Source organism: Nelumbo lutea, chromosome 2 (assembly GCF_056320005.1).
Source record: "Nelumbo lutea isolate HS-2025 chromosome 2, American lotus-T2T, whole genome shotgun sequence".
NCBI lineage: Eukaryota > Viridiplantae > Streptophyta > Magnoliopsida > Proteales > Nelumbonaceae > Nelumbo > Nelumbo lutea.
The window spans coordinates 12,594,761-12,611,589 of NC_142685.1; the positions used below are offsets into that span (position 1 = coordinate 12,594,761).

Genomic DNA, 16,829 nt, shown 5'->3' on the forward strand with positions numbered 1-16,829 from the left:
AAAGTTATCTTTTGGGGGGTCATTGAAGTTAGTTTTGTTCTTATGGAGTTGCTTGTGAGAGGGAAACAATCTAGGGGTTTATGTGTAAATATTTTAATTGGCTTCTCCAGCAAGCCATTGGGTCTTATAAAAGAAAAGGGGGCTGTTTCTGTAGGGGCTTTCTTTTAGTTCTTTCTCTCTTGTTTGAGTTGTAGCTCATCCCCAGCTAGGGTTTTCATGTATTGGGAGCTTGGTTTTCAAGAGTCGACCCATTTTGGCACCTTCCAATCCCTTTATCACTGCGTATCCGCACGGGAGGTCAGCTTGCTGCCATTGTTACTGTAGCAGAATTGTTCCAGGAGGAGTTTTGCTTCAATTTCTGGTCTGAAATCCCTAAAAATCCAACTTGTTTTGTTATTTTCAACTTGGTGTTTCTTGTTCTTATTGTTGTACACCTGAGGTGCTGCATGTAATTTGTTTTCTGTCCACATCATGAAGTTATGTATTATTTCTCTTCTTAAACCCTGGATGCAGATATTAAAGAAATCCAGTGATATCACTTCCAACAATCTTAAGAGGAAACTTCAAGAGGTTCTACAATCTTTCCCTGGTCTATCCATCACTACAGACCATCCCTATTCTAATTGATGAAGTAAACTTCAACTATATGAGGACTCCATAGAATTCCTGGACCAACTAAAAACAGAAGGATTTCCTTGGGATGGAAGCACACAAGGATCTTCCAATGGCACCATTGAAGATGTAGATTCCACCAAGGCTGGAGGTAACTTCACAACATAGTGGAAGTTGAACCGTCAGAAAGCTGTAGCTTACCTTTTTGGTATTTAAAGGAAACCCAAAAAATACCTTCTTTTCTTATTCTTTCATTATCAATATTCAAATTTTTGCCAATATGCGTACAAGTGAGAAAGACAACTAAAAGAGCTTAAAATGCAATTTGGTGTGCTGCATCTTTTAGTTAAATGTAATTCGTCTTTTTGCATTTGGAGCATCTTTTTTAGGTTATTTAGCATAGACAGATGGAATCCTAGAAGCCTGAAGGACATTTTTGCTTGCTGGCCAGTTTTAGTAGGAAGCAAGAAAGCTAAATCTAGTCCTGTGTTCCTTTTGCAATCTGCTGGGAAATTTGGAAGGAGAGGAATAGAAGAATTTTTGAAGAGTACAAAATCCAAGGATTTATGTTCACTAATTGGGAGAAGAATTTTGGACTGGATATTTATTATTCTAGAGTTCGCAGGAGCTTCAAGAGAATCATTTAGGGCAGAATCTTGGTCATCTTTGGAATTGGTTTGGAGGGGCTGATGTGTTTGTTTTTCTGTTGCATTTTAATTCTGTTGTTTATCTTTCCTTTGTTTGGCGATCTCTCATCACCTTATGTACTTATTTCAGTTTAGTGAGTTTTCTTTTTATTTATCTTCAAAAAAAAAACAAGTAAAAGAGGACAAATCCTCCAATCATCAAGAGTGAATGCTATAAAAGTTACAAAAAATGTGAAGATTACATTAATTGATGCCTCATATTATCCTCCCAATCCTTAAAAACATTTAAAGAACCACAGCCCAATGTGATAAAGAACTAATAATCTTGCACTCCTTAAATCCAGCCAATGTTTTCAGATGGCATCAGAGATTGGTAGGGATTCATAGCGGATTGATCACCATCCTACTGAGTTCCCACGTGTGATTATGTTGTAGAGCAGAGAGTTCTTCTTCCATGGCTTGCCGCCACCCTAGGGAGGTAAGAGCTTCCTGGACAGTCTTGGGGATGGAAACAGATGAGAGTAATGATATAAATTGCAATGTGAATCCGAAATGTGAGAAGTAGAAACATAGTGTGAAATGGGATGAGAAGTACAAGTACGTTTACCTTTTCGCAGAGCAATAGGAAGATCAAGATTTGAGGGAGGAGCAGTAGCAGGATCAGTCGACAAGGGCTGAAGTGGAGGAGGGTCCGATGCACTTCTGCGGATATACACTTGAGTGATTGGCGGCCTCTCAGTAGTAACAGGCATAGGATGTGCATCTGCGGTAGAAATAGGAGCTACGGGAAGGGTGTCCACAACAGGTACAGGAAGAGGAACCACAAAAGGAGAGGAAGAGGCCCTAGCATCTAAGAAAAATGGAACTAATTCAAAGAAGGTGACATCAGAGCACACAAACGATTTATGGGATTTAGGGTTATAACACTTATACCCTTTCTGAGTCCTTGAATAGCCAAGAAAGATACACTTAGTAGCTCGAGCATCTAGCTTGTCTACCCCAGGCCCCAAGTGTTGAACAAAACAAACATAGCCAAAGACTCTTGGAGTGAGAGGAAATGGAGACAAAGTGGGAAACAACACGGAGAAAGGGGATTGACTTCCAAGGATTGACATGGGCATCCGATTGACAGGATGTGAGAACAGCATCACTCCAAAAAGGCTTTGGCACATTCATATTGATCATCAAGGATCGAGCAGTTTCAAGAAAATGTCGACTTTTCCATTTAGCTACACTGTTCTGTTGTGGGGTGTAGGCACAAGAAGTTTGATGAATTATCCCATGATGTTCTAGGTATTGCTGAAATGGGGAGGAGTTGTATTCTTTGGCATTATCGGAGCGAAGAATTTTAATATGAACACAGTTGAAAAACAATCATAAAAGTAGGGACTGTGCTAGAAAACAAAGAAAACTAACAAGAGAAGATTAGAGAAGATTAGAGAAGAAGAGAGAGATGTGGCAAGAAGGGTTAGAGGATGAGGTGTTCGAACTTCACCTCCCTCTAACACTCTAATACTCTTTTATTAAGTTAATCTTTTAGTAATTACAAAAGAGGTCCTTAGTTGGACAAGAACTTACAAAAAAGGAACATAGAAGAGTATGGGCCCAGAATAAGGCCCATTACAGAGAAGAACATAAAGATAATATACAGTAACAGCCTATGGGCCATTCGGCCCATCTTCTCTACACTCCCCCTCAAGCTGAGCATAGATGTCAATCATGCCCAGCTTGCCAGTGTCATGATGAAGCCTTGCCTTGGAAATGCCCTTGGTGAGGAAATCTACCAATTGTCCTTCAGAAGTAACAAATGGAAGCCACACTTCTCCGAAGGAGACTCTTTCTCGAATAAAGTATCTATCAACTTCAATATGTTTGGTTCGATCATGTTGTACTGGGTTGTGATCAATGTTGATGGCAGCCTGATTATCACAGTACAACATCATGGGTTTGTCATGATCAATCCCAAGTTCTTCCACTAAGGACCTTAGCCACAACAATTCTGAAACCCCATGTGCCATGGCTCTATACTCTGCTTCTGCAGAGGATCTGGCCACAACAAATTGTTTCTTACTCCTCCAAGAGACAACATTACCAGCCACCAGACTGCAATATCCTGAAATAGATCTTCTGTCATCCATATTTCCAGCCCAATCAGCATCAGTATAGGCTTCAAGTTTTAGGTGGTCATGCTTGGTAAATAGGATTCCTTTCCCTGGAGAGCCTTTCAGATAGCACAAAATCCATTCTGCTGCTGCCATATGAGTATCTCTAGGAGCATGCATGAACTGGCTAATGCAACTGACAGCATACGCAATATCTGGTCTAGTCATGCACAGGTACAGAAGCTTCCCAAGAAGTCTCTGAAAAACCCCTTCGTCTTCCAACAGAGTTCCATCTGTAACTGAAAGTTTGTGACTCTTATCAATGGGAGTTGCAGCTAGTCTTGCACCCAATTTTCCAGTTTCAAACAATAAATCAAGAACATATTTCCTTTGGAAAATAAGAATCCCATCCTTTGATCTGGCAACTTCTATGCCAAGGAAGTATCTCAACTCCCCCAGATCCTTAATCTCAAATTTTGTACAGAGGAAAGTCTTAAGAGCCAGAATGCCTGAGGCATCATCACCAGTCACTATAATGTCATCAACATACACAATGAGATACACTGCAAGAGATCTACTTTTCTTCACAAACATAGTATGATCTGATTGTGTCTGAACATAGCCAAATTTAACAAATGCAGCTCTAAATCTCTCAAACCAGGCTCTAAGAGATTGTTTAAGACCATAAAGAGATTTCTTCAATTTACATACCTTTCCTTGCATATCTTTCCCAGACATCCCTAGGGAAGACACATGTAGACTTCCTCATGTAAGTCACCATTCAGAAATGCGTTCTTTACATCCAACTGATAAAGAGGCCAATCAAAGTGAACTGCCAGAGATAAAAGAACCCTCACAGATGTCATCTTGGCAACAGGGGCAAAAGTCTCCAGATAGTCAATCCCATATGTCTGTGTGTAGCCTTTTGCAATAAGTCTGGCCTTGTACCTCTCAATAGTTCCACCAGCCCTGTATTTAATGGTAAAAACCCACTTGCACCCAACTGGATCCTTCCCTTCAGGCAAATCCACCACCTCCCAAGTACCATTTACATGTAGAGCATCCATTTCGGTTTCCATGGCATCTCTCCATTCTGGAATCCCAAGAGCTTCTGAGACGGACCTAGGAATTCAGTTAGAAGCAACAAAAGAGAGATAGGCAAAGTATGAAGGAGAAAGCAGGTCATAAGAAAGGTGTTTGGAAATGCAGTGTGCAGTACATTTCCGCTTCCCTTTCCTAACAGCAATGGGGACATCAAGGTCTGGGAAGGATGATTCCAAAGGAGTTGAAGCAGTACCTGTTATCTCATCTGTGACTGGGAAGTATGAGCTTCATCTGTTGTAAAAGAAACCACTTGCTCATTCCTGGATCTCTGCCTTTGATACACTTTGGGATTATGGATAGGACGAGGGGGTAAATATATAGGGGCACTAGGACAAGAGATATGAAGTGATTGATCCTCCTTTGACTCATTTTGTGGGGATACAGGTTTGTCAAGAGACTCAACTGGGACAGGAAGGGGAAGAGCAAAAACTTGTGACAGACTCTCCCCCTGTGGACAATGTCCATCTTGAGAGGAACCATAAAAAGGAGAAAGTTCATCAAAGGTAACATCCATAGAGACATGTCAGCTGCCAGTCTTTGGATCAAAACAACAATAACCCTTTTGTGTGAGGAGTAACCAAGGAAGATGCATTTGTGGGCTTTCGGTTAAAACTTATGTCTTTGCACACTTGGAATGTGAACATAGCAAGTACAGCCAAACACACGAAGAGGAATTGGGAAGAGATCCTTGTCTGGATGAAGAAGACTGAAGCGGGATTTAAACCCTAAAACCCTGGATGGCATACGGTTTATGAGATAGGTAGCAATTAGTACAACATCACCCCAAAATCTTGTGGGAACATGAGGCAAATAAAAGGCTCCTTGCAACTTCAACAATGTCTATTTTTTCTCTCAACAACTTCATTTTGTTCAGGGGTTCTAACACAGGAGCTTTGATGAATAACCCCCATGTCAGAGAGATACAAGGATAAACTCTTTTCAAAATACTCTTTTGCATTGTCAGATCTAAAAACCTTAATTCTGGTACCAAATTGAGTTAGAACAAGCTCATGAAATTGCCTCACAAGTCTTGGGACTTCATCCCGGGATTTCATTAAGTATATTCAAGTGAATCTAGAGAAGTCATCAATAAACAAGATAAAATATCTGTAACCCCCCATAGAGGATAAATGGTATGGCCCCCACACATCAGAGTGCACAATATGAAAAAGAAAAGAGGATCTTTTATTGCTCACAGGGTAATTTTTTCTACAATGCTTTGAAAACTGACAGGACTCACAATTGAGACTGGACACACTGACTCCCTTAAACAGTTTTGGAAACAAATGGCTTAAAGCAGAAAAAAGTAAATGACCCAACCAACAATGACTCAACATAATTTGACTAACAGACTCTAAAAAAGTAGAACCAAAAGCAACATTCTTGGGATGATCAAAGCATTGGCCAGGGGTGTCGAGCAAGTATATTCCATTCGCTTCATGGCCACTCCCAATCACCTTCTGAGACTACAGGTCCTGAAACATACAGTGAGAAGGGAAAAAGGTTACACAACAATTCAATGACTTGGTCAGGCTACTTACAGATAATAAATTGGTATTTAATTTTTGCACATGAAGAGTGGAAGATAAGAGTAAGGAGTCTGTAGCCATGACAGTTCCCTTGCCGGAAATAGGGGCAAGAGAACCATCAGCTAAGGTGATTTTGTCACGGCCAGGAAGTAAATCATATAAAACAAACAAAGTGGAAAGGTTGGTCATGTGATCAGAAGCACCTGAGTCTATGATCCAAGGGGTTTTGTGTTTACCTGAGGTGGATGCATGGTTAGCAGAAGCCCTTATACCTGAGTGAGCAAATGCAATGGTGGCTGGAGTTCCAAAAGGGATGGATGATGAAAATACACCTTCAAGCTGACTGATCATCTTTACAAACTTCTCATATTCAGCTTCCATGGCTGCCAACTGTGCACTGGTAGACTCAACCTCTGTATTTGTGCTTGTGGCTGCATGTGCACTTCATGTCTTTCCATTATCATTCTTCTTCTGGAATCTGATAGGTACAAGATTGGGATGCAATTTCCAGCACTTGTCCTTTGTGTGTTTCGGCTTCTTACAATATTCACACACCACCTCCTTCCTTCCTGTGCCACTGTGAGCTTCTATAACCCCTTTGGGTTTAATTCCCATATTTGCAAAATGTTCATTGATACCAACTCCTTGAACCTGCACTTGCCTTCTACTTTCTTCACTGCTGATCAAAGTATATGCTTGTGATAATGAAACATCTTCCTTGGACAAGATGTTTTGCTTTGTAATATCATATTCAGAATTCGGCCCTGTCAAGAAATCAAAGACCCTATTCTGTTCAACCAATTTCCTGTATGTTTCAACATCCTTAGAGGTATCCCATGTCACAGCCTCTATCGAATCAATCTCTTGCCATATAGATTTTAAGGCTAAGAAGTATGCTGCAAGTGACTTCTCCCCCTGTCTTAGATTCTTCACATCACTTCTCAGTTTGTAAGCTCTAGCAACATTCAACTTCTGGGAGTAAGTTTCTGCAACACTATCCCAGATTTCTTTAGCCAAGTTCATCCATAGATAATGCTGACTGATCTATGGCTGCATTGAGTTCACAAGCCACCCAATCACTGTGTAGTTTTCTTGCACCCATCTCTCATAAGATGGATCATCCTCTGGAGGAGCTTTCTTGCTCCTAAAAATAAAACCCCATTTTCCTTTGCTACAAATATGGATTTTCACTGATTGTGACCAAGCCAAGTAGTTGGTCCCATCAAGCTTGATTGTAGTTACAGCCAGCATAGAATTGGTTGGGGTTCCCAAAATCTGCCCATATTCAGCAGCATTCTTGTTTTCAAGGTTTGAGAAATCCATAATGCAAAGTTCGGTGGTAGTTAACAACCGAACACTCAGTGTGCAGTAGTTAACAACCTACTGCTAACTAGAAGAAACCACTTCAAAGTGTTCAGTATAGGTCCAAGAAGAGGCTGGGATGAAGATGAGACTAGTACCACTTAGTTTTAGATCAGTTTCAGCAGTTTGGCAGTCCAATAATCAGCCAAATAGCATTTCCAAAACAACCCAGAAATTTCTGAGTAGAATCAGTCCAGCAACAATGGGCCAAATGGAGGTGGGCTTTGAATGCTTTAACAGTCCTCCCAAACATCAAAAAATAACCCAACGAAGGACTGAGAAAAGACTTACAGCAAGAGAGTCTCTGGTTTGAACTATAAACCAGGCCGAACACTTGTTCTCTGAGATAACTTCGAAATTCTTTTTCTCTGATTTCAAATCAGGCCAAAGAACTTGCTCTCTGATTCTTCTTGGTCACCGAACCCTTCTCCAAGTGTATAGAAACTTGGGCACCCTTCAATGACCTCCAAGAACCAGGCGGATGACTGTAAACTTTCAGCCCTAGAACCTCCTCATGTAGTTGGCTGAACTAGAACCACATGAGGGACACGCCAAGCAATGGTCTGCTCTGATACCAAGTTGAAAAACAGTCCTAGAAGTAGGGACTGTGCTAGAAAACTAACAAGAGAAGATTAGAGAAGATTAGAGAAGAAGAGAGAGCTGCGGCAAGAAGGGTTAGAGGATGAGGTGTTCGAACTTCACCTCCCTCTAACACTCTAATACTCTTTTATTAAGTTAATCTTTTAGTAATTACAAGAGAAGTCCTTAGTTGGACAAGAAATTACAAAAAATGAACATAGAAGAGTATGGGCCCAGAATAAGGCCCATTACAGAGAAGAACATAAAGATAATATACAATAACAGCCTATGGGCCATTCGGCCCATCTTCTCTACAAACACCAAATTGAGTGCGTATTTCAGCATAAAATTTTTGAAAAATAGAGAACAATTCACTACGGTCTTTCATAAGATAAATCCATGTCATCCTTGAAAAGTCATCAATAAAGATTACAAAGTACTTATACCCATTGTATGACACCACTTTAATTGGACCCCATACATCAGAATGAACTAAAGAAAAAGGACTTGAGACACGAGTATCAACTCTTGAACTAAATGAGACTCTATGATGTTTTCCCAATTGACATGACTCACAATCTAGCGATGAAAGATGACTCAAGGAAGGAACCAGCAACTTCAGAGTCTTGAGAGAAGGATGACTAAGTCTGCAGTGCCATTGAAGAGGAGTAAGAGTTGACCGAAAGGCTACTGGAGGGCCACCACCATCAAGGTAATACAACCCACCTACTTCATGCCCTCCACCAATCTTCCTCCCTGTCTTGAAATCCTGAAACACATAAGAAGAAGGATAGAAGGTTACAGAACAATTAAGAGACTTGGTTAATCTACTAATAGACATAAGGTTAAAAGGGAACTTATGGACATATAAAACAGATGATAAAGACAAGGAGGAGATATCAACATCACCAACACCACAGATAGGAGATGTAGAACCATTAGCAAGTGTAACTGTTTGAGATGTGGAAGAGCGAGAAAGGGAAGAAAATACATCAAGAGTCCGAGACATATGGTCCGAGGCTCCAGAGTCAATGATCCAGTGAGAGGCTTTGGAAGCTAAGCAAGCCATACCTGAATGGGCCAGTGTAGCGGTGTTCTGCTAAGATGTTTGAAGGAACTGCTCATATACTACACGCGGTACACTCACCATTTCCTTCTCAGAAACACAAGCAGATGTGGAGGGGATTGGGTCAGTTTGTTGGCTTTCAGTAATTGTGCCATTACTCTTAGTCATAGCATGGTTAGCCCAAGTGTTGGGTGGACCACGCAAATCATAGCAGAAATTAACTGTGTGCCCCTCTAAACCACAATGTGTACACTTTCTCCGAGCATTACTCCTTCCTTTTCCACGGCCTCCCCCTGAATCCCTGCCTCCAATCCGGCCACCAGCCCGGCTAAACACGTGACCACCACGGTTGCTTGGGAGTCCACTACTGCCACCACCACTTCTATTCCCACGACCACCCCCTTTAGTCACTACCAAACCAGATCTGTCAAAGAGAGAAGAATGTTCTACCAACTCAATGGATGTCCCCTTAAGATAGGCAAAAACTTCTTCAAGTGAGGGGAGAGCAGATCCCCCAAATATTTGTGTTGACAGGCTCATACTCAACCTTCAAACCCACAAGAAATCTTGTCACATCAAGCTGCTCACGTTGCTGTTGTTGGATTTGAACATCTGATGCTAGAGGGTGATACACATTGAGCTCATTATGGATGTTCCTCAAACTTGCATAGTACTCTTCTAAGCTTTGACTCCCTTACTTCAAATTGAAGTACTCTTGGTACAATTGATGCACCCTAGTTGTATTGTCTTGTCCAGAGTACAACTTCTTAAGATGATCCCAAATTTCCTTAGCTGTATCTAGGAACATGAAGGTCACACTAATCTTTGGTTCCATGCTGTTCCAGAGCCATGTCATTATATGTGCATCTTCTTGTTCCCAGTCACTGAACCCAGGGGAATCAGAGAGAGGTTTCTCCTCTCTCACATGTTTTACCTTCCTCTTGGCCTTCAAGAACACCTCCACAGATTTTGCCCAAGGTATATAATTCTCACCATTCAACTTGATGGATGTCATTTGAACACTTAGATAGTCTGGAGAAAGCATGACACCTGTTTTGTTGTCATTCCTGTCTTCAAATGAAGCCATCTTAATTATTTCACATTCAAATATACAACACAACCTCACACACTTTCACAAGACTTATCTCACTTATAACACCACCAACTCCAACTTCTTCAAATGCACATTACACACCACACACTAAGGCTGAAATCACTCAGTCATCACATCAAACACCTGAACTGCACACTGCAGAACCATTCACCATCAACACACTAAGGCTGAAATCACTCAGTCATTACATCGAACATTTGTTCTTCATACTATAGAACTGATTACACACAAGGTCTAGGAGTCCACTTTTAAGTATTTAGAATCATAGACACACCAATCACCACGACACAATCACCACCACACCACTGCTGTCGTGAACTTCAGCAGTCGACAATTCTTCTTTCAGCACACATATGAGGAAAAATGCAGAGGAACACGACTGATATGCATATCAGTCACACCAAGCTCCACAACAACCAACTTTTGAAGGAAAAAAAAAACATTCACAGTCCCTTACTTGAACACACGACAGCAGTGTTCATACCTGTCCACATTCAGCCCTCTTCGTACACTGAATAGAGGGTTTAGTATACCACTTCAACGACCACCACGACAGCGACCAAAGGCATTCTCACCTCCAGGCCCACAAAAAGACAGCTCCTTTTCAGCCCCTTATCGAACCTCCACTCAGGTCAGCCGAAAAATGAAGATTACTGTGAGTGTTGGCGGCGAACCCAGAAAGAGAACAGCAGCAAGAAAGAATGAGAGTAAGAGAAAGGAGAATACGACCTTACTGCTCTGATACCATGTAAGTAAACCCTAGTAGATTCTAGGTCGAAGTAGAGAAGAAGAAAGAAAGGAGAAAGAAGAAGAAGAAAGTTCGGCCAGACTAGAAGAGAGTAAAAATTCCAACTCCCCTAGCCGACCCACTTGTATTTATTCAAAATCATAGAGTTACAAGAAAGACCATTTTGTCCCTCATAGTAGATGGGACACATAACTTAAACTCAGATACAATAGACCCTTCACTCTCAAGCAGATAAACCAGAATGACCAAAATACCCCTGACTCGAGCATTCTAACATATATAAACATATATTGAACATATAACAAACAACCATCAAAAAGAAGGAAAAATGAAAACAACATCTGGTGAATATAAAACTAGCCACATCCATCATTTAATACTGTATCACATACTACTCAATTACCATACATGTCCAAGAGAAAGAGAAGTTGCGACTTTGTCCATACAAGTTCTGGAGGCCATTACACCAGGACCTGCAACATGTAAGCACAAATAGAAATGAAAAAAAAAAGGAAAACATCAGGGTAAAAGTATATTCATGGGGCATTTGGAAATTATGATGCCTGGATATGGATATGGACACCAAAAGAGATCCAGGGAACAAGAATATGACTCTCCATTTCCTAAGATCATGTACACACAGGTATGAATATGGATATCACATTTAATTGCTTATATATTGCATTTATATCTAGCTTTCGAAGCTACGTTTCATTTCACAATACTTATATGTTGTCAAATTCAACCAAAATCTAGAATGTATATAATTTTATAGTATGATTTGTTAATATATACCATGTTTCCAGGCTAAACAACAGTATTTTTTTATCAGCAATAATGTTGACAGTGTTAAGTATACTCCAGAAGTGACCATGTGGTTTCCAGCAACATATTGGATTTGTATCATGTTTGACATGGGTATGCTAAGCATGTAAACATATCCAGGTATCATAAGAAACCATGTGACTTCGAATCACTTCATTCAACCTATTTGAAGATTTTCTTAACATTCCAACAAAGCATCCATTTTGGATTAATTTTTGAATTCAATCACAAGGTAAACACCAAGGAGAAAGCATCTCATTCTACAGAGAATCCAGGCACTGACTACATGTATGTTTTGATAATTATAAAAACCTGTATAAGGTATGCCTTCTGCCTCCAGCATAGATTGAAGTGTGCCATCCTCACCAATACCTCCATGAGCTGCTAGAAACAGTTGATAAACATCACAAGGACAAAATACACTTTTACAATAAAATAAAAGAAAAAGGGAGGAAAATAACATCTTATGAAAACAACATGAATCATAACAGTGCAATCAAAATTTATCAAAGGTAAAATTCCAAGGAATAAGAAAATTAATTAAAAGAAATAACATGACCACTCTTAACAGAAAAATGGATCATTATTTGCTACCTTCTACAATAAAAGGCCTCTAGATACCATACCAACAAATGCTGGATATGAGTTGATTCTTGCAAATTATAGCAGGAAAAATATAGATTAAAAGCCCTAGATGTAAGCTTTAAATCGCCTTTCCATCCAAGTTTAGCATTGTCCTTTTATGACCCTTTGTTTCTCTTAGATCAACAGCTCAGAATAACTTATAGTGAAGAGAGTCTATCCCCCCTCCCTTATTGGATATAAGATGATTCTTGCAATTATATATTAAAAAGCTTAGATGTAAGCATCAAATCATTTCAGTTGAAGATTAGGATTGACCTTTTATGATCCTTTGGTTTTCACAGATCAACAGTTCAGAATTGAGGGTCTATTCCCTCCCTCCCTCCCTCCCTCTTTCCTACTCTTTTTTATCTCTTTTTTACTGATCTATGACAGAAGATACTACCATAGCCAAAAGACTGAAGTTTGCTTACCTCATAAACAAATAAACCTATTGTGAATTCAATACTTTTATCAATTGGTGCATACATAGGAAGTAACCTGAGGTCCACGGAATTTTGGGACCCTGCTGGTTAGAGATTCAGTGAGAAAAGATTCTTGGAAATAGTGTTGCACAACAGGAAATGATTCTTGGAAACCCATGCTTCTACTCCATTACTCATGAATTTCTTGTAATAAGGGAGCAAACAAATAAAAATGCCAAAAACTTAAGAGAGATATAAACATGCTAAAAAATAAGGTATGAAATCAGTAAGAGAACCTGAACTTTAGATGTATGATGAATTCTACAAGTTACGTACAAAAGAGGGTGAAGAGGGGAAAAATTAAGATCTAAATCATGTCAAATGGATAAAAAGTGAAGATCAATGAGCTGTAGCAAAGAATAAGGAGATTAAAAAGCGGTGACTTTATTTTCAGATATTATTAAATGAATATCATGTTAAGAACTTAGGATCTTTATGGAAAGTAAGAACATAGAGAAATTCGTAAATTTGTGCTTTAGAAGTTGAGGAAGCCCTAAAAAACGAAGGTAAACACTCTAGGATCTGATGGCTTTGTGGTAAAAGATTGGAAGTACATACTACATAGGTGAGATGGGCTTATGATGGTTAACAGCATTGTTTAATATGATTATTAATTCAAAAAAAAGTGCCTAATCAGGAAAAAGAAATGTTCCCTATATATAAAAGCAAGAGGATAAACAAATTTTCACGAATTAGCATAGGATTCAGCTTATAAGACATGCTATGAAACTCTTGGAAATGAAGATTGAACTGACTAAGACATAAAAATAGCATTTCAAAAAACCATTTTACTTCATGCCAGCAATATCAATTATGGAAGCTGTCTTTTACTTAGGAGATCAGTAGAAAAATTTAGAAAATGATCTCCAACTCTCCACATGGTATTTATTGGTTCCTGGTTGATTTTATGAAATAAAGGAAGATTGAACTGACTAAGACATAAAAATAGCATTTCAAAAACCATTTTACTTCATGCCAGCAATATCAATTATGGAAGCTGTCTTTTACTTAGGAGATCAGTAGAAAAATTTAGAAAATGATCTCCAACTCTCCATATGGTATTTATTGGTTCCTGGTTGGTTTTATGAAAGAAAGGAGCTTCAAGTAGGTATAGTGATATCATTAGGTACATGCATGAAGACGTAATAATAAATGTTAATAAGAAAGACGAGAGTTTACAATCACAAATGGTTTGTACCAAAGACAAGTGCAAGTCCATGTTCTTTTGTATTAATTAGGGATGAACTAACTAAAACTTATAGATGTACCACAGTGTATATTATTTGTTGATGACAGAATATTGATTAATAAGACTAAATATGGACTAAATGCAAAGCTAAAACAGTGGAGAGATCTTTTAGAATCAAAAGGTTTTACATGAGTCAGACTTGACAGAATACATGCTTAAAATATTCTGTAATAATGCAGATGACATTTGAGAAACCAAACCTCAAATTGTTGTATTCATGCACATCTAACACAAATATACATTCTTGTTTACTAGAATTAACCCTACATGAACAATATAGGCCCAATTTCCCACTTCACTGGTATATCGAAACAAATAAGAAAGGAAGCAAGAGCGGTTCATGTATTATATAGTTCAAAATTAAACCTGCAATAAACACTGTTGCTTGGACATCCTTGGCTAGCTTAATCCACTGCTCTAGTGAAATTTTCCGAGGCAGATCATTAGCTATATCAAATCCCATAAACCAATTGTGCTTGTTCAAACCTTCCATAATATCAATCATCACTTGATCCCGCAAGATAGATGTTAATGCAGCCCTAGCTGGTTCAATTGCCTCTATACATGCAGCAAGAACTTCCTCTGTTGTATGTCGTAGCACAAGAGAATAACTGTAGAGTAGAGCAAAAATTGAGACTCATTGAACAAAGAATGAAAATAAGTTGAGCCTCATTGCTTTACATATATGTAAAGCAAATCCTATTAGTATTAGATTGTACTTAACATTTATGCTGCTTCAGTACAACATGAATGATTTTATCTTTGAAGAAAATGCATGCTGTTAAGGTTTTGATTGATCTTGTCAAGGAAAATTATGAAGGGAACAAAATTTAATACCACCAGCAACAGATATATTTTCATTTACATATCCATAACACAATTAAAATGTAATTTGTGAACAATTGTAAAATATATAAATAAAATACTTACGGTAATGACCAAACTGTTCTAAATGAACCACTTTTCTCCTTATTGTGGTCCACGTTAGAAAAATATTCATTTGTGGGTGCCAGCAAACATGGAGTAACTTCAAGCTGCAGTCACCATTTAGCAGAAAGAAAGATATTATAAACGCTAAATTGCACTTGTATCAGAAAAGAAATTGCAGAAAACCCGATACCGTCAATCTTGATTGTTTTATATTCGTATCTCTTATCTTACTTTTCTAACATGAAAAAAGTAATTATCGATCTTACTGTATAAAGAATTAATATGTTTTATTAGTTCAATCAGAAAATGTAATTAAATTCCTAATCTGCTTACAAGGATGGACACAAGCACAGGAATCGGCAAATATGTATCCAAGACTCAGAAAAACATGGGCATGCAGACATGTCATGGAAAAGTATAATAAGATAATAGATATGGACACACAAACAATGGCCAATCTCCTTACCAAGAGATTAAGCTGCACAAGGATGGACTGTATCTGTAACAAGTTGGAGCTTTATGATATTTAAGCTCCAACTTGAGTTTCGAGGGGGTGTTAGAAATAGCACATATATAGGCGGCAGGGTATACCTGTCATTGTAATGTCTTTAACTTAAGGAAGGGTATTTAGATAATTTCATCAATATTAAAATATAATAAAAGAACGGTGGCAGAGGAGATCCACAAAATCTTAGCTCTCTCGTGCTAGCCCTATTTTTCTTCTTCTGCTTCTTTCTCTTGTTCTCTTAGTGGTCCATTACTCCATTTATCCAAGGAGACCATGGTAGGACCTGACTGTGAACAGACTTGATTTCGTCCACCTCCACCTTCTAGAATCCTATACTTGCATATTAATTTGTTGACTCTGAAGCAAAGCTACAGGTCAGTTACTTGCTGCATCTCCCAATCACAAAAATTCCTTTTAAAAGAGGGAGCCCAAGAAGAAGATACCCCTTCAACAAGGTATTAATCTGCTACTCATGCTTCCTTGTTGCTAGCTGTTCTGAGCAGCTCCAGTCCAGAAAACTGTCTTTTAAAACACTATCGGCCTATACTCACACCAAGGGTCTTTCCAGAACCTTATTCTACTACCATTTCCTAACTGATACTTAAAGCCCTTTGTAAAGTGAGGGGAAACTTTATACATACCCCTCTAATTGCCACAATCATAGGCCAACTGAGAACCTTCGGCATCCCACCCATTATCACATAATCCATATTTTTCTGCAATCACATTCCTCATAGATCATTGGGTTCTGCAAAAAATCCACCAGAACTATCTATCTGAGAGTGTTCCTAACTCAAAGGTCTTAATCCCTTGTACTAGACCCTATCCATTTTCTCTTTCAATCTTATTAATTGACTCTACTCTCTCTGTCTGGCTTAACAGTTGAGTTCCGCAAATTCCTAGACACAACTTTAGTGGATACACATAATGAAACTAACGCATCAAATGACCTTGCTTTAATTTGACATCACTATTCTGCTTGTGAATTGTTAGAATAATGTTAAAATAACTTAGTTGCAGATGTTAGGGCCTGTTTGACTAATTAAAGCGTTTTTTATTTCGTTTTTTTCATTTCTGTTATGTCTGTTATTGTACTCAGGGGCACAAGGGTCTTTTCCCTTGTTATTTTCTGTCGCCCTATATATAGTAAAATAAACACTGGCGCCGCCAGTACTGTTACATTGCAAACCTTCTCTCTTCTCGCCTCTTCTTCTTCTCTTCTCTTCTCTCCTCTTATCTCTGGCTGGCTACACTATCAAGATGGTATCAGAGCGGGAATGCTGATTAAAAGAGAGCAGATCGATCAACCCAAAGAACAGATCGAACAGACTAGCAGAACAGAAATCTG

At 38.9% G+C, this 16,829-nt stretch overlaps 1 protein-coding gene across 2 annotated transcripts in view; it reads right to left on the reverse strand.

Moving 5' to 3' along the window:
• Window positions 1–16,829, reverse strand: part of LOC148868626 (D-alanine-D-alanine ligase family) — a 147,623-nt gene that overhangs the window by 75,028 nt on the left and 55,766 nt on the right. For both annotated transcript variants that reach the window (XR_016107823.1, XM_088972469.1), the window contains exons 14-17: window positions 14,974–15,077; window positions 14,410–14,654; window positions 12,001–12,069; window positions 11,272–11,336 (exon numbers count right to left, since the gene is read on the reverse strand). Coding sequence is in view for 1 of the 2 variants with exons in the window: in XM_088972469.1 (XP_088828595.1) it covers window positions 11,272–11,336; window positions 12,001–12,069; window positions 14,410–14,654; window positions 14,974–15,077 (483 nt within the window). In the remaining variant the exon portion in view is untranslated. The remainder of the gene's footprint in view (window positions 1–11,271; window positions 11,337–12,000; window positions 12,070–14,409; window positions 14,655–14,973; window positions 15,078–16,829) is intronic.